This window comes from Notamacropus eugenii, chromosome 1 (genome assembly GCF_028372415.1).
Source record: "Notamacropus eugenii isolate mMacEug1 chromosome 1, mMacEug1.pri_v2, whole genome shotgun sequence".
Classification (NCBI taxonomy): domain Eukaryota; kingdom Metazoa; phylum Chordata; class Mammalia; order Diprotodontia; family Macropodidae; genus Notamacropus; species Notamacropus eugenii.
In genome coordinates, this window is record NC_092872.1 from 156,039,477 (window position 1) to 156,058,749 (window position 19,273).

The window sequence follows — 19,273 nt, forward strand, 5'->3', positions numbered from 1 at the left end:
ACACGCATCCTAGCTGGGGGCTTAATGTGGTCTTGTGTACAGAGCTGTGTAGTATACTGGTCAGGAAGATCAACATGCCAACATCTGTCAAATTTATTTGACTCATGGAAGTAAACTTTTGTCTTTGAAATCTTCCTAAACACATAGAACATACTCTTTTTTTTTTTTTTTTTGAAATGAGGAAGTCCGGCATCTTTTTTACCTTAACACAGCAAAGGCAGGCTTGTAGGATGTGGGATAGGGTGTAACTATCATGAACAGATTTAACCAAGATAAATTAGTCTAAAGTATTTAATTTAGATTCTTTAAAATTATACATATACAATATGGTAGTAACCTGATTTTAATAGTAAGTCTTGGGGGAAAAGTCACAGGGTTCTTAGATTTCCACTAGCTCAAAGTACGTCAAATACATAGTCTTCATCGGTATAATTAAGGGCATCCAGATCAAAGCTGGGGAATAGTTTTACATGTGAAATAATCATATTTAGCACTGGATATAGATAGCTTGAGGAGAACTCAGTGCTCTAGGCTCCAACCAAATCTGACATTTTTGTGTTCTATGAATTCATCCCATCTTGCTTTTGTTTGTACCGTCCTGTATACCTGAATGTCTTCTACCTCTCTACCAATTGAGATCCTGACCTCCAATTTAAATGCCATCTTTTCCATGTATTCACTCTGAAGTCCTGAGCCAGAAAAGACTTTTTTCATTCATTTGACCTCTAGCATTTCATAATTTTCCTGTGTACTTCCAATTTTATATGTGTGTGTATATATATTATATATATAGATATAGATAGCTTTTATATGTATTTACACAGTAAAGATATAAATATAGAAATATAGATATCCAGAGGCAGCTAAGTGGCACAGTGGATAGAGTGCTTGGCCTAGAATCAGAAAGATCTCAGTTCACATGCAGCCTCAGATACTTATTAGTTACTTGTATGACTTCAGGGAAATCAACTTCGGTCTGCCTCAGTTACTTCATCTGTAAAATGGGAATAATAATAGCACCTAGCTCCCAGGGTTGTCATGAGAATCATATAAGATAATATTTATAATGTACTTGAATAATGTCTGACACATAGCAGGTGCTAAATAAATGTTTCCTTCCTCCTTTCTTCCCTCCCTCCAGCCCTTCCTTCCTTCTTCCTTCCTACCTCCCTCCCTCCCTTCAACCTTGTCTTCTTCCCTCATGCTGGTCTACTAGATTATAGCATCTTCAGGGCAAGGACTTTGTCTTACTCATTTTGGTATTCCCATCAGGTTTAGAACAATGAATTAAACATAATAGATATTCAATACCTTTTTGGACAAAGAATTGGGTTGGAGAAGAGAAAATTTGGTAGAGAATCAATCTCTTCTCTTTAACAGTTTTTTGAACTGCCCTCACATGGGCCCAGAATTTCACTTTAGTGGGAAGAGATAGAACCTATAGGAGGAAATATGTAAGATAGTGCATTTTTATTTAATATAAGGAAGCATCTAGTATAAGAGAGAACTTCATAACAAGAATTGTCCTTCAATGAAAGGCTTTGCCTTTTGAAGTGGTAGTGTTTTCTATTACTTCAAGTGTTCCAGGATGACTTCTTGTCAACCGTATTGTAAGGGTCTTCTTGTATTAGGTAGGAATTTGGGCTAGATAGCCTCCAAGCTGCCTTCTAATTCTCTTAGCCTCTAAGGAAGGGATAAAGCGATTACAAAAATAGATTTTCTGCAGCCTAATTGACATCCACCTAGTAACAACTACAGCCTTCTTCTGCAAACTCTATGTGGATTATGTACTTTTTGAAGTGATTTGTAGCTAAGAGTTGCCTTAAGATATTGGGGGAGAGGCAAATATTTATGTGCAAAGAACTAGAAAATTAGGAAGCAGTTTAGTTCTTTGACCCTGACTTAGTAGATGAGTGATAAAGGTGTACTGTGATTGAATAAGTCTGGGCCAGACACCTCTCCCTGGCCTGCTGTTGCTTTAGATTTTATTTCTGTGGTTCCCTTTTAATGGCTATACAGTTACAGATTGCTAATACAGAAAGGAAGTTTAGAAGGGCAATGTAAGAGCAAACTTTAAGCCCAACTTTGTGTTGAATAAAGTCTATTAACTCACATAATATTCAGGTGTCTCCAGGCCTTTTCAGATCCCCACTGTACCCCAGCTGCTAGAGCCTCTCCCCACCAATTGCCTTAGATTTATTCTCTGTATCTTTCCATATCTATGTCTTGTGTCCCCCAGATGGATGCAAACTTCTTGGGATCAGGAATTGTTTCATTTTTATCTTTGTACTCCCAGTACCTTCCATAGTGACTGAAACATCATAGGCAATTAATAAGCACTTGTTGATTGGTTGTTTGATATTATTTCTTACCAACCTATCCTGTATGTATAATGACAGTCTAATACTCCCTCTTTCTAATTGCCACATACATTGAGGGGACAAAATTCATTTGTGCTAAAAACAAAAACAAAACACCTTACTTGAATCATCTGTCCAAAAAGAGGGAAGCCAGGGTTTGGTAACCTGCTCTCTCAGTGCTCCTCTTCCCTTTGGACTTCTCCAAAGACTTATCTTCTTTTTGGCTACTAGGGTGGATACTGGAATTTTTTGTTTTGTTTTATTTTGATGGGGTTGAGGGATGAATTGGTGAGGGATATGGGTAATGTATGTTGTTGCCTTAGATTTTGGTAAGGCACATAGAGCAATGGGGTTTTGGAATGAATAACTGTTTCAATATAATGAACACATCTATCTATTTACAAGCTTAATTGAAAGTTGTTTTCAGCTCTCACTGAATTACTGGAAGTGGGATTTCTGGATAAGGGCTTTGTGGGATTTCCCTTTAGCTCTTCCTCTGGCAAATCAGAGAAATAACATTTCTCTTTAGAGAGGCTTCTGCTCTGGTTAAAAATGTTTTTCAAGTAATTTTAGCAGTTTTATTTTATTTGTATTATGTATAGTGAGTTAGCCAGATCAGCCTGCTTTTCCTTTTTCAGTGATTAGTTAGACAATGCCACAGTAATTGGGTAGATTGAAATACTTTCTCTTTGAGTATAACAATTTTTTTCTTCACTTCTCTTTTCCTTTGATAGATGGTCTAAAAACAAGTGATTCAGGGTGGTAGTGGTAAAAGTGTGTATGAGAAAGGAAAGAAAGGAAGGATTGAATAACATTTTACAAGGAGGAGAACATCCTTAAAAAATAGTTATCCCACGCTTTGTAACCTCTAGCTTGCCCAAGTTTGACTGGCATCATGCCATTGCTGGCAGAGGTTGACTCACAGGTTTTCCAGAAATGTTCCTCTTCTACAGGCTGTGTTTTTGCTCTGTGCGGCTGGATGTTTGTTCACCTGATTGTTACAACTCTAGAGCTCTCTGAAGTTGTGGTGTCCTGAAGACAGAGGTGTTTACTTTTAAAATTTTAGCTGTACAGACAAGTGATGGCAATATGTATGCACATGCACACACTTATGAAAATGTGTATATAATAGCCTCTCTACTCCTCAATGGCCATGTGCTGAGGAAAGTGGCCAGAAATACTGTGAGTTACTGAGAGTGAACCCCTTCCTTTTTTTTCCTCTCCAGTCATTTGAGATTATTGAGAAAAAGGGAACTGTTATAATGATTTCAGTATTTTTAGCTATTTGATGCCATTTATATTTATGAAACTTCAAAAACAGATCTTCTTTAAAGTAGTTTTTAAAATATGTTCATTTTGGAAAGTCTACTATAAAATTCTCTGCAGATCTTTTCTATTTTTCTTCTCTTTGTAATCACCCTTCCCATTTTCATCCTTAAATGCCTTAGTTTAGTTGGGTCTTTCATCAAGTTTTCTTTAAACTTACCCTCCATTACTTCTTTCTGTTTTATGAGGAAATAACTGATCATTATCATCATCCCTCATCCTTCTCAATAGGACAGCTGTTTATTTCTTCCAATGCAAAAGACATGTTTAAAACTTTTGCAAAAGACTCACAAGCACATGTTCACAAGTACTCAAATGTAGACCAATTGTCCTTAGAAGTTGATACTTAAAATCTGAAATGCTCCACAGGGCTGCTGAACAGACATTTCATCTAAGATCTGCCCTCTCTGAAGAACTCAGTTCGAATTTTCTGACCAAACAGGCATTCATGACTCATCTTCCTGGAAGTTGATGTCTCCCCCTGTAGCTACAGGAAGGCATCTTCCACTGGGCAAAAGCATCCACATCAGTCGATGACTCTGAGCTCACAGGGAAGCCACTAAAGTTAAGGACATCCATCCCAGGATCACTGCTTGGTAAACTTTACTGAAAAGAAAGCAGAAGTGGTAGTTAAGAACCTGATGCAGTTTCACCTTGAACAAATTTGTTTCTTGCCCTCATGTTCAAGCAATTGTCTTTGCTTAAGGGGGAAAGACCGCCAAGTGACATGTTATAAAGAGAGGAAGCAAGAGCTTCCACAAAATTTTACAAATGTTTGTATTTTAAACAATTGTCTTTAGCTGCCATATATTTCTACTTGGCAAATAAATCGGTATTTGCTGACTAAGGAACTTTTTAGGCTCTTGTAATGTCTTCATTATGGCAGCTTGATTTGCCCTAATCAAACTGTTGTATGAAAAAATCTTATAGTCTATGTCCTTTCTTCCACTGTGTTCCATTTTTTTAAAAAAATCATCAATAAGGGTCAGGATTAAATAGTCTTATTTGTGCACGGCATCATCTCATTTTTATTCTTGCTTTTAGCTTTATAGTAATTAAGTTGTTTTTTTGTTTTGTTTTGTTTTGTTTTGCTATAACAAGACATCTTTCTGGTTGAATCAAACTCTGAAACGTTCCAGATTCTCTTGGAAAAGATTCATAAAACTCAAAAAGAGTTTAGTCTGCCGTCCACAGAGGGAAAACCAAATGGATTATAAAATGCCTGTTGTTTAAATCATGACATGCAGTAGGATGAGTTCTATGTATTGTCCCTCTGACAGAATTTGTATTTTGGACATAGGATAGAAATAGATAAGTTGGGTCTAGACTTGAATAGGAGACAGAAACTGGGTTGAATTCCTTTCAGGAAGTTGAAAGGCTTTTTTAATAACCCCAAATTTTCCTCAGAAGCAAAGGCTCATATTTGTGATACCAGTAATTTATCAGTGTTGTTGTATGATTACAACACATGAAACACTAAAGCTGTTTTTTTTAAATAGGGTTGTTTTATTGATACCTTGTTTTACATCACCTAGATTTTCCCATCTACCTGTCCCCCTCTCCTATCCCAAAAATCCATCCCTTATAACAAACAATTTTGAGGGAGTAAGAATCTACAAAACCAGTCAACACATCCAAAAAAAAATTCTGATGTTTATAGGTAGTGCTCCACACCTGTGGACCCTGACCTTTCTTAAGGAGCAGGAGAGTTGTTTTCTTGTCCAAGCTTGAAACACCATAGTTGTCATCCAATTAAAATTGTACATTAGCTCGGATGACAATGAAGAGGTCCATGGAGGATAAGAGCAATCCTTGACACACAACAAATGAGGATCTGTTAATAACTTGCATAAAGGGTCTATGAAAAAGAAGTAACATAAGTGATATAATCAAGGAAATGCATGACAGAAAAAGAAGATGGGTTGGCCACATAAAGAACAAAGGATAACTCCTGGATAACTTGTGTGCTTTGCACTTATCAAAGCCTCCACAACAGAAGCCCTGCCTGTCTTCTTTCACCTTTTTCCCAGAAATGTACTCTTAGGTCCTTCCTCCTCACTGTTCCCAAGAACAAGACATTCCATCTCTTGACTCTGAGAATTCTTCTTGTCTGTCTACTATCCGTGGAACGTTGTCCCTCCTTTGCTCTGACTGTTGACCTCCCTTGGCTTCCTTTAAGTCTCAACTAAAATCTCATTTTATACTGGAAGCCTTCTCTAATCCCTCTTAATCCTAGTGCCTTTCCTCTGTTAATTATTTCCTATTTATCCTGTATCTAGCTTACTATTACATGTATATGTGTGTATGAATATATGCATATATATGTATGCATGTATTATTTATTTACATGTTATCTCAGCTTCCCTGAGGGCAGGGACTGTCTTTTGACTTTTGGTATCCCCAGGTCTTAGCACAGTACCTGGCATATATGTTTATGGGTTGATGATTGATTGCTTGATGTCAGTAGAAAGTGAGAAATGTCACTAGACCCTTGGATTCACATCCTGAGACAACTTACCGGAGGAAGGTGATCTAGAGTTGTAAGTCAATAAGTCAGAGCAATAAATATTTATTAAATGTTTTAAGCTCTATGTTAAACTCTGGAAATATACATACAGGATGAAAGAAAGGGAGTGCCTGCCCACAAGGACTTTACATACTAATGAAAGAAAATATATATAAGGCAGCTGAAAAGCTGCAGTGGGGGAGAAAGTAGCCATGTAGAGGACCTGGTAGAGAAAGTCCAGAGAGTCAGGAATGCGGACTGAAGAGGAATGGGTTATGATCCACATTGTTGGAGGGAATATCCATGTCAGTGAAATCACAGGTCCATTTGAGCATCTTGAATAATTGCACAGTATATAAATTCCAAGGGGGTAAGAAACACTTAACTTTTGATTTTAAAGTTGTAACAAGATTTGTTGAATGAGGTATTAGGAATTGCTTGAATCCAGTTATCCTTACTACTAATAAGGTTGTCCTGATAGTGTGTGAGAGAATGCTTTTCCACAGTTATTACCTTTAAAAATATATCGTATATATTCTTTAGTGTTCTACAGAAACTCTCTCTACCCTCTCTCATCAGGCCAAGTGCTCCTTCAGGGTCAATGCTTTTTACCTTAAAACTAGAGAAGTCCCAGTTTGTCAAAAAAACAACTGGATTTTCCTTCAATATATCTCATGTCCCCAGGTCTTTTACTCTGTAGGACAGGAATCCTGGAATATGGTTTAGATTGGTGCATATTCTGATTCTACCTATATGATGCAGATATGGGTGGTAGAACTACATTTTTCAATTGATATAAATACCCAAGTGAATTAGACAGTGCCTCATGCCTGAAAAGATTTATGTAGAATAACATTTTACTTGGGGTGAAAACATCCCTATTTACCCTAAAATTATATGTATTTCTGTGATTTATTTCAGTAATTGAAAAGTAAAGAAAGTAGTATGATGTGTTTTATAAGTGATGTGTGATAAGTATTTTTATAATTGAATATTCTCGTATTTTTTTCCATGCTTAAAAAAGTTTCTATAATCTTCCCTCCCTTCTTCCAAGTATAGCATCTGTTGCATGCTATATAAAGTTGCTTTTCAAAGTTAAAAAGATTGCAAATATGAATTAGAAAACATAACACAAAAAAATTACCTCAGAATGAATGCTGCAAACACACTGAGGCATAATTGGAAGAAAGCTGGAGGTAGAATCAGGAGACACTTAAGTTTATTTCCAGGTCTGACATATCACTTTGTGACTATAGGTAAGTCATTTAACCCCTCCGAACCTGGATTCTATCCTTCATAAAAATGGACTAGTAGATTGACATGGTCAGACTTGTACATTTGGAAGATTGTTTTGGCAGCTATCTAAATAATGGATGACAGAGGAGAAAAACTGTTAAATGGGAAGATCTGTTGGGATCAAATCATGTGGATATGACTTAGGCTGATGCCACTCTGAATAGTAAAGGGGAGGCAAAGGAGAATGAATGAATATAGAAACAGAACTGACAAAAATTGGAGGTTGATTGGATGGTGGGGGATGAGGTGAAAGGGAAGTTCAGTTCTAAGATTTCAAATCTGGGTGATTGCGAAGATGGCAGTACCCTCTGAAGGAATAGGAAAGTTTGGAGGAGGGACAGGTTTGGGAGGAGAGTGGGAGATGAGAATTTCTGTCATGAATTTGTCGAACTTGAAGTTTCTTGGTACATTTCTTAGAACTAAGATTATTGGCAAACAGAGCCAGATATAAGATTGGAGCCTAGAGAAAGGATTAAATGTATAAATTTGGTAGTCTGTAATAGAGGTAATATTTGTAGATCAGGTCAGCAAAGGAGAGCATATAGAAAGAAGAGGACCAATGAAAGATAGTTTGGGGATAACTACGTTTTCAGAAGCAGGAGGACAGTGAACCATTAAAGTAGACTGAGAAGGATCTGTCAGACAGGTAGAAGGAAAACCACAAGGGAATTTTATCCTAGAGGACAAAGAAGGAGAAACTCTCAAGAATAATAAGTAATCAACTGTTTCAAATGCCAAAGAAAGGTCAGGGAGGATCAGGACTGAGAGAAACAAGCTGCATTTGGTTGCAAAGTAACGATCTTTTAAGCAAAATCAATGTGTCATATGGACCAAATTATATAGTTTGCACATTAACATTTTGCTATATTGTTTTTATTTATATTTTACAGAAGGCTTTTGTTTTTAATGTCATATTTACTTCTGAATATATCCCTTCCTCTACCAGTGTGCCTCTGCTTTGAATGGATAATAATAAAAAATAAAGTCAACTTAACAAAACCAGCCATCTGATAATATGTGAATTATTCCATGGAGAGCTCGTAGTTTCCCATGTCTGCAATTAAGAGAGGGAAGTAACATTTCTGAACTCTTCTTAAGGCTAAGATTATTCATTTTAATTGCAGTTTAATTCCATTATTGTTTTCATTTAGATAATAATAATTAATAAATAAATAATCTCATTTGAGTCTCACAACACTGCAGAGAAGGTGCTGTCTATTATTATCCCCATTTTACAGATGAAGAAACTGAGGCAAACATAGGTTAAATAACTTGCCCAAAGTTACACAACTAGTATCTAAGGCCAGATTCATCATTACGTATGTAGTTTTCCTGATTCTGCTTACAGTGCTGTTGGTATCTGTTCGTAATAAGCCTTCCCATCTTTCTCTGAGTTCTTTATAGTTGTTACTCTGACGCTACTTTTTTCCAGTTCTTTGCTGCCACGAAAAGTCTTGCTATGAATATTTTGGTATATATAGGACCCCTTTGTCTATTTTTTGCATCCTTGATGTCCCTGTGGAATATTGAGATCTCTGGGTCAAAGAGACATTTCAGAATGGTTGGATCACTTCACAGTCCACCAATATTGTATTAGTGTGCCTATCTTCTTGTAGCCCCTCTTACAGAGACTTCCCCGCCCCCCATCTTTCACCTTCTTTGTTAAACTATAGGTATAGAACAAAACTTCACAATTTTAAAAAATGTATGTTGTTGTCCTTTGTTTTTGCATCCGCTGTATTTCCTAACATATCCCTCCCCTTTCTTTGAGATAATTGTCTCATAGCAAAGAATGAAAAAAGAAAGAATTCAGCCAAAACTAACCAGATTTAAAAAATCTATCACGTCTAATGTTCCACCCCTCTATTTTCCCACCTTTGCAAAGAAGAATGGGGAGATGCCTCTTCAAATCTATTCTTTGGGGCTAAGGTTGGTTGTTATGTGCATAGCATTCAGTTTTAAGGCATGCTTTTCAAAAATTGTTACTGTCCTTCACATTTACATTATTGTAGTTTGGTTTTTGCTTACATTGAATGCTATGGAATTGCAAATCAACTTTTATTTTCCCTAGGTGTCCTATTTCCCTACTGTACTTCAAAGTTATAGATTCTTGTAGCAAATCTAGTTGGTTTTTCTCCTAGATTCTTCCCCACAAGCATACTTGACATACACATGCTCCTTATTTCTGAAGGAAAGGAAATGAGTTCTCCCTTCCCTTCCTTCCTTTTTCTTCCTCATAGGGTGCTAGAAACAGAAATGTATTTATTGAATTTTAAGTTTTGACATCCCTAAAAAGAGGCAATTGTTAGTGAGATATGCTGACCTTAGGTTTCTCTCCCCCTCCCTGCAAAAAATTCTCTTAATAGATACTGCATACTAATAATATTTTGTGCTTTAAGATGAGACACATGGATTACGATTGTCTATTGGGTTATCCCCAGGATTTTGTGTCATCCTAGGTTTCCCTGTTTCATGCCACCCAATGTTCCCATTTGGGGTTCTTCCTCAAACTATAGCTTTAGAAATAGATAATGATCACTTTCTGCTTCTGCAGCAGCATACTACTTAGCAATTTTGCCTCCTAATAAAGATCATTTTCTCCTCTTCAATCCCCATCTCCAGCCCTTTTTAATAGTCCACTGTATACAGATCATATAATCTAGTTTAATGTCTCCTCATCCTGAGGTCCTTTTTCAGAAGAATTATTTTATCTAAAGATGAAACCATTTTTCCTATCTCTAGAAAGCACCATCCTCCTTAATGACCAGATTTAGGTCTTAGTAAAATTCCTCTATGAGAAGGTGCCACTAAAGTACCTCATGTTAATTGTATTGACACTCCCTACCACTACTTTGGTCTAGGATTTGTCAGTGGTTTCATTATATGCAACATTTTTCTGGGCTATAAAACTATTCTTCAGAATTGTTTCTGAGGCAAAGGACACACGTTGGACATGGACTTTTTTTTCCTCTCTCTCATAAATATTATGGATCTAATACATTTGAATAAAACTTTATAATAAAGTACATTCAAGAGTCCAGATTTTTTTATTTACCTTGAATCACATAAGACTGATTCATATTATTTTGTTGAACATTAATGTAACTATTCCTAATTTCCAGCTGCGTGCTGGACAGCTCTATCTGGATATCCCAGAAACCTGTTAAGCACAAATGGACCTATCATTTTTTTTCCTACAATATCTACTCCTCTGTCAGTTTCCAGCTTGTTGACACTACCATTTTCTTAGTCACTTAAGTTTATAAACTCATCTTTTACTCTGAGTCATCTTTAGTTCTGGATATTTAAGGTTTTCCAACTTTCCTTTCCAGCACTATTTTTCCCATTGTCCCATTCATATGCCAGCCATACTGGACTACTAGATGGTCCCAGATTTCAGCCTGCCCTTCCCCTGCCTCCATACACTTATGTAACCTATCCTCCATGCTTGGAACAAACTCCTCTCCTTTATCTGCCTTTTGAAGCTGTTTTCTTGCTTCACGAGACCTAACTTAGTTGTCATTTTTCCAGTCCTTGACCTCTTTCCCTTCCCTCTCTCTTTCTCCAAAAGTGATTTTTTTTTTAATTCTTAGATTTCTTGCACTTATCCTAACATTCTGAATATTTCCTTTTCCATTTTCACATTTTTCATTGTATCATTTGTATTTGTAACCTTTAGAGAGTGATTGTAAGGTTTGGGTGAAAAAACATAACAGACCCAACCCTTGAGAACTATAACTTAGGTCATTTGTAAATCACATCCTGGTTTTGACCTTAAAGCGAATCACCCAGCTTGATCCCCACTTTTTCAATGAACTTTGTTCTGAAGAATTTGGGGGGAAATCCATCCTCAGAAGACCACAGTTTGTAACTAGAGATCCTTTTTAAAAGGAAGCCCTGGAAGGAGGTCCATAAAAGATTTGAATGACAGCATCTTTGCTGTATCTATCTGGCCTCCAAAAGGTGACCACTTTGGTGGGGAAAAACTTTCATTTAGCTATGTAGAAGTCCTGGCATGTTTGTAAATAAGTTTTTGTTTTTCTGAAAGACCTATAATTTCATTTGGTATAAAGAATTCTCAATAAGTAAACTCTGAATGCTTCAAAACCCTTCGTACCTGTTCTTCAGTGTATAGTTTGATAGTTGCTTGGGACACAGAAATTAAGTGACTTCCCTAGGATCATGGCAGAAGCTGGAACTGAATCCTTTTCTTCCTCCTGACTCCAAGGCTGTCTCTTGCCACTTAACTGCCTCTTTATCCACTACACCATGCTACCTTTTTGTAAACCATAAGCAAGTAAATAAAATCTCACATTACTGTACAATCACAGCTCAGGTAAAGAATAAATATATCCAGGATGCCCTAAAAGTCTTGGTGCAGTTTTAAGGTAATAAAGCTTAATAATTTTAACCTTTTTAAGCTTAAAACTACACCAAGACTTTTTGAGACACCCTGTATATCTCTGCGAGTTTTTGCATTGAAATAGTTTTCCACTGTCCTTCTACTGTTAGTCATTTCTCAGTTGCGTCCAACTCTTTGTGACCTCATTTGGGGTTTTCTTGGCCCAGATACTAGATTGGTTTGGCATTGCCTTCTCCAGCTTATTTTATAGATGAGAAAACTGAGGCAAATGGGTTAAGTGACTTGCCTAAGATCACACAGCAAGTAAATGTCTGAGGCCAGACTTGAACTCAGAAAGATGAGTTTTCCCAACTTCAGGCCCAGCATATTATCCACTAAGCCACCCAGCTGTTCTCTGTCTTTCTAGCTCAGATAAAATTTAGGAAAGTTATAGAAAAACAGATTGTATATCTATCTACTTTGTAGTTATTTGTGTCCTGCTAGCAGGCAAACAAACTGTAAAGCCTTTTATGTAAATATATGTGTATAATGTAAATATATATACACTGCTTTTTAACTAAACACCAAATCATATTTTGCGGAAGATCATTTGTGAATTTTTCTTTACTAAAGGTTTTGTTTTCATTTAACATGTACATAAAAGGCTCACCTTTCCCAACACTAACAGAATGACTGCTTTAAGTAAATCCTCAGTGATTAGGTAAATATACAGTAACTGATGGGACATAGGAATTGCCTATTTCTCGTTGAGGGTAAAGCTTTTTGATGTATAATATCACTGTATGAAAATTACTAAGTTCCTGACAAAGTTGATGCAAGAAATTTTATTGACATATGAAGTAGTAAAATCTTACTATTTGGGAAGAAAATCCTTTCATTTCAGCGTATCTAAATGTAATATATCAACGTCTTGATAGGATATTTTGCCTTGTTCTTGTTTATGGGTTTTTGGATTGCGGGGGGGGGGGGGAGGGCACGGTTCATGAATGAGTCTTTGCTTTTTTCCATTTATTTCTTATTTTGAAAGGAAATTACCATAATTAATATTACCTTGAAATTCAGGGGGAAACCATGAGCCCTGTTATCCACTTGTGCTGAGAGCAGACTTCTTGTCCTAAGCTCTTACTGCCTCACCTACAAATCCTATTAAAAAAATTTTTCAAAGATACTTAATCATTCTCTTCTCTTTTCAGTGTGTCCTAGCTCATGTGGAAAGCGGGCCTGCACGGACCAGAATCAGTGCTGCCACCCAGAGTGCTTAGGAAGCTGTAGTGCACCAGACAATGACACAGCCTGTGTGGCCTGCCGCCATTACTACTATGGAGGCACTTGTGTGCCTACCTGCCCTCCTAACACTTACAAGTTTGAGGGTTGGCGTTGTGTCGACAGAGATTTCTGTGCCAGCGTCCACAGTGCTGAGGCCAACGAATATGAAAAGTTTGTGATCCACAATGATGAGTGCATGCAGGAATGTCCCTCTGGGTTCATACGGAATGGGAGCCAAAGGTAAGTCATAGCATGTAGAAACAAGGTGTGCCAGCAGGCAATCAGAAGCCCTTATGCATTCAGTTGTTGGACCAAATTTTTTCCCATAGTTCTCTTTATTTCTATAATATTTCTTTGGGAAAGAGTGGGGGAATGTTCTTCAAGTCAAGTCAACAGGCATTTATTAGGCACTTACTGTATATGCTAACGAGTCACTGCCCTCAAGGATCTTACATTCTTTTGAGGCAAGACAAAAACAAGAGACAGGTGAAAAGACTAGGAGGAAACGAAGGTTGATTGACCTGAGTCCTTCCCTGAAATGGGAGGAACTCACTAATGGGAGAAGGTGACTGGCATAATGGAGGTACAGTGGATCCTGTAGGAGAGACGGGAGCTGAGGCGTTATGGTGTTAACATCCTTTATTAAGCACCTGTTATGTACCAGCCATTGTGCTGAGTGCTAGCTTTCAGGTTGGAATTTTAGAGGACTTTGCTTGTTCCATTTCCCATGCCTTAAAAAAAGGACTTCCCCGTCACTGCCATTGCCATAGATTTCCATATAAAACCAGAAGAGCTGCAGTAAGGTTTAGCTGGATTACTTTTAACATAAAAATGTTTTAACATTTGGACTGTTTCTCATGTTTTTAGTGTGTCTCTGTGTTCTGAGCAGTGTGTTGTCTTAAGCAAATGATTGTTTAGTTAAACCAGACAGAGTAATTCTATTTAATTTTATAATTATGTGTGGAAGAGTGATGCCTTTAGCATTACGACCCAGGTAAGCCACTGTGTTCAATGGAACAGCAGAATGTAAAATAATGTCAATAGAGGATTTTTAGGTTTATTTGCAATATAATTAAATAAAAGCATTTTCAGTTTTCCAGGAATAGTGGTTTCCTGAAAACTACACCATAATGTGAATCATTGTAAAGCAGATCATACTTTCTATAGAAACAATGTTTTAATTGAGAATTACGTTCTTAACTAGGACATGGCATCAAATAAATTGGAGTTACATCCAAAAACATTTCTTACAAAGCAAAGGCACAGCAGCTGTAAATTAGTAAAGAGCAAATTGATGGCAGATATTAAATTATAACTATCAAGAGACAAAATCTTGTTTCATATGCTATGAAATGAGCATTAATGCAAAGGATAGGATAATTATATAGGAAAGTTAAAAGGAATACTTTTTTCCTCTTTGGGTTTTTTGTGACTCTGCTCTGTTTTTCCTCTCCTACCTGTCTGATTGTTCATTTCAATCTCCTTTGCTGGATTATCTTTTATATCATGACTTCTAATTGTAGTTATATGACAAGGCTATGTCTTAGGCACTCTTTTCTCTCTCTGCAACTTGTTGACTCCATTAGCTCTTGTGGTGGGGGAATGAGGTATCTCTATGCGGATGACTCTCAGATCTGTATGTCTAGTTCTAATCCACAGCTCTAATTCCACATTGCCAGTGCCCATTGGACATTTCAGATTGAATGCCATCTCAAATTCATCATGCGCAAAACATAATATTTTCTCTCTCTTCATCGCTAACCCCATCCATATTGTCAACGTCAATTCCTTTCACTCAAGATTACTTACAAATCTTGTCCTTTCTGCACGTATCACAAATCTTGGATCTATACCTTTCTTTCAATTTAGCTCCTAGTTCAAGTCCTCATCATTTCTTACCAGGTGTGTTGAAGGCATTTCTCCCTGCCTCAAGTCTCTCCCCATTCCATTCAGTCAACACAGCTGCCATAGTGACTTTTCTAAAATACAGGTATGACCGTGTCACTCCCTTATTCAGAAAACTCTAGTGGTTTCTTTTGGATCAAAATACCCTTCTCTGTTTGGCATTTAAAGTCCTTTACAACCTGGACTCATCCTTCATTTCCTGCTTTATTACACATCACTCCTCTTCATTCACACTGCAAGTCAACTATTGTAGCCTATGTACTATTTTGGACATAGTGTGCTCTATCTCCTCTGTATCTTTGCACTAGCTCCCTATGGTCCTACTCACCCACCCTTAGACTTGGAATACTTTCCTTTCTCATCTCTGCCTCTTAAAATCTGGCTTTCTTTAAACTTCAGCTCAAGTGACATTTTCTGTCAGACCTCTTGGCTGCTAATATCTTTGCATCTAAGGATACCATATACTACTCTTTATATGTCTTGAATGACCCACATATGTGCATGTTATCTCTCCTGTTGGAATGTAAGCTCCTTGAGAGGGATTGTTTTTGCTTTGATGTCTATGTCCCCAGCCTAGCATACAGCAGGGGCTTAGTAAATATTTGATATATTGGAGGATTATACCAGCTTTCCCCTCTAACTGAAATAAATGGTCTCTTTACCTGTGACTCTTAGCTCCCTATTTTCCTTTCAGGCTCATTTCCCACCCTCCTATTTATAATGAATTTGTTTTTAGCGTGCGTGCGTGCGTGCGTGTGTGTGTGGTGTATATTTTCACCAAGTTCTGCTTTTGTCTTTATATTCCCATCATCGAGCACAGTACCTATCTTGTAAAAAAAAAAAAAGACACTTAATGCTTGTTGATTGATTGATTAATTGATTGACGAAAAGGGAGGAGGAATCTCATTTTCTCTTTCCCTGATGTCTCCTTGTGGTTCTACACTTACTAACCATTTGGCAGGAATATTTGTGATCTCTTACTGGTGCAGAAGGTCTACATTTTCATTGGCTATCCCAGGACTGCATTATCCTGGCTCATCTGGTCAGCCATTGGGTATTTATTAGGCTCTTGCTGTGTGTTGGTCACTGAGGATACAAAAACATGTCCCTGACCTCATGAGATTCACATTCTAATGGGCCAGCCAACATACAAAGAATTGTATGCAAAAGTTATATGGAAAAATGAAAGAAAAATGTTGAATTATAAAAACATTATTCAATGGATAGGCTATTTATAACCTATACCTGTGCCTTTGCTTTAATTATTGTAACAAATAATAATAGTGATGATGATAATAACTAGCATTTGTATATCCTTGTAAGATTTGCAAAGGACTTTACGTAAGTTAATATATTTGATACTCACAAAAGCCTGGAGATAGGTGCTATTATTATAATACCCATTTTTTCAGATGGGGAAACTGAGGCACAGTGTGCTAAAGTGACTCAATCAGAATACAAAGTTAGCAAGTATCTAAACCAGGATTAGAACTCACATCTTTCTGATTCCAAATTCAGCGTTCAATGTACGGTGCTACCTAATTGCACATTATGTAATAAGATTCTAGGAAAATTTTAGTTAATGAAAAGAGTTTCAATTTATAGTGTTGCTTGCCTATATCATTTAATTAGGTTAGTTTTGGAAATAATTTAAATGCATTAATATAGAAAACTCTCCTATTTATTATTCTATAATATACACATGCTTTAAGAATCTAGACTTTATTTTATCTGGAAATAGGCACTGTTCTTTTATATCTTAGTATCAACTATGGAAATTCAAAGGTCTTCGCAGGGTCTCCATCAATGTAATTTTGCCCTCATTTCATGGAAGTAATGTTCCTATTCAGTTCAGCATTTTAGTGCCTTCTGTTTAACAAGCTCATTGTCTGGGTGCTAGGAAAACAAGAAATAAATGTGAAGATGACGATAATTATTTTACATAGCTATGACTTGGATGTTGTGAGTTTATAGTGGGAAAAAACAACATATTGCTATCGGTGCAAAGATGAAGTCCAAAAAAATGCTTCGAGTAACTGGAAGAGGGAGAAATCAATTTCTGCTGATAAAAAAATTTAGAGGCTTCATAGAGACAGTGGGACCCTAGGTACGCACTGAAGTAAAAAAGATACTTCAAAAGCTGGAGTTAGGAGAGAATCTACCATAGGTATGGGAGATGATGTGAACAAAGAAATGGAAATAGGTCTGCAGTAAACTCATACTGATGAAATCATTGTTTGGTAGAATATATTATACACAAAAGAAGGTGGTAGCCCTAATGAGGAAAGCAGCCCAAATATGCATTTTATGGTTTTAACGTTGCTAACCTGACCAGAGTCTTCGACATTAAGAGATATTGTCATTTGCACACTATGATGCGATTAGTAAAATGGCCAAGTTGAGTACACTTTCTAGAAAAGTTGAGGTGAGATTGTAAAGGACCTTGAAACCCAAGATCAGGAGTTTATAGTTTATTCAGTAAGCAGTGGAGAACCACTTAAGGTTTTTGGTATAGGAAGAATTAAGTAGAGAAACACTAGAGAGTAGTTAGAAAACTACCTGGGCAATGGTATGAAGAATGGATTGGATGGGGAGAGAGAGGACAGAACATAATAATAGCTAATATTTATATAATTCTTAATCTGTATCAAGTACTTGCCTTATCTCATTTGATCCTCACAGTAACCCTGGGAGGTGGGTGCTATTAAGTGTCTGAGCTCAGACTTGAACATAGATCTTTCTGATTCTGGACCTGGTACTCTATGCAGTGCACCATCTAGCTGTCTCTACAATGAAGACAAGAAAGTAATTTAGGATATAATAGAAAATTCTGCTCTGGAGTTAACAGGGGACAGAAATGTCAAAGATGGCACTGAATTGACAAAAGTGTGTGCCTTAAAGGATGAAGGTATCATAAACAGAAATAGAAAGGTGAGGGGGTCCACCTAATGGGTTTATAGGGAGAGGGGACACATTCAGTTTTGAATATGTTTAATTTGCGATATTAATTGGGCATATTGGTGGAAACAGAAGGCTAGAACTCTGGTAAGAAAGTAGCTGTTGTTCTCTCTCTCTCTCTCTCTCTCTCTCTGTCTCCCCCCCTTTTCTTCTCCCCTTCTCCCCTCTCTCCCATCTTTCTTCTCCTCTCTCTCTTCTCTCCTCTCTCCTTTCTCCCCTCTCTTCCTGTCTTTCTTTCCCTCCCTCTCCTTCCATCTCCCTCCCTCTCTTCCCCCCTCCCTCCTTATCTCCCTTGCCCCCTTTCTCTTCCTTTCCTCTCTCCATACATATACATACACACACATCTGTGTATACCCAGATATGTGTGTATGTGTATAATATATAATATATATGCATATATATTATATATACATATATATGATACCTCTCAGTTTAAAAATATGTATGTATAATTATCTTTATAGAGGTGGTAACTGGATCTACAGCATGAATGATATGAACAAGTATGAGAGAAACAAGAAAAAAGGCAAAGGACGGAACCTTGATGGGTACCATTGTTTAAGAGGTAGAAAGAGAATAAATGGTTAGCAACAGTAAAAATGACAACAGCAAACAGAAAAGGAGTTGTCAGAGAAACAGGAGGAAATCCATGAGAGGAGTGTCGTGGAAGCCAAGAACGTTGTCATTCTTCACTTACTTATTTTATTACTCCAATAACTCCTGTGGTCCTAAATTTCTTAGTGATTTTCAATCTGTTATCTGACAGCATTGGAAATAGGACCCCACTACTGATTAATGAAGACCTTTCTTTTATGGTGAACAAAGATAACTGTCATATCAATTTATAAGTTTCTACAAACTCTTCAGGATACAAGACACAGTTTAATTGTGCTTTCACAAATAGATGGAGGCCTGTATATGCCAATCTGCCATCTTTATCACCCCAAAAATAAAACAAAAACAATGCCTCTTAGAATTCCTTTACATAGTTTTACTAGGACGCTAATTGTAGAAGCATATATTTTATTAAGAACATCAGAGTAATTGGGTTCATTCTTCCATCATCATCGTTTGTTTGCCTTGCTGTTTTTCACAAACAGAAGAGCACTGTTATTCAGAGAACAGGTTCTCTTCTCATCACTGACGTTTTTCCTTCTTATGAAGTTATTTCTTTTGGGTTGAACCAATCAGTGTCCATAGTTACTATGCCATGACATGTGCCTCAAGGATGCATCGCTTTGTTGACTGGATTCTAGTAACGTCCTTTGCTAATTTGCTTAACCTTCTGCTCTC

The 19,273-nt window shown here is 37.0% G+C and overlaps 1 protein-coding gene across 2 annotated transcripts in view; it reads left to right on the forward strand.

Annotated features, from left to right (window-relative positions):
* Positions 1-19,273, forward strand: part of IGF1R (insulin like growth factor 1 receptor) — a 394,443-nt gene that overhangs the window by 300,984 nt on the left and 74,186 nt on the right. For both annotated transcript variants that reach the window (XM_072617064.1, XM_072617069.1), the window contains one exon: positions 13,045-13,357. In XM_072617064.1, coding sequence (XP_072473165.1) covers positions 13,045-13,357 — 313 coding nt within the window. The remainder of the gene's footprint in view (positions 1-13,044; positions 13,358-19,273) is intronic.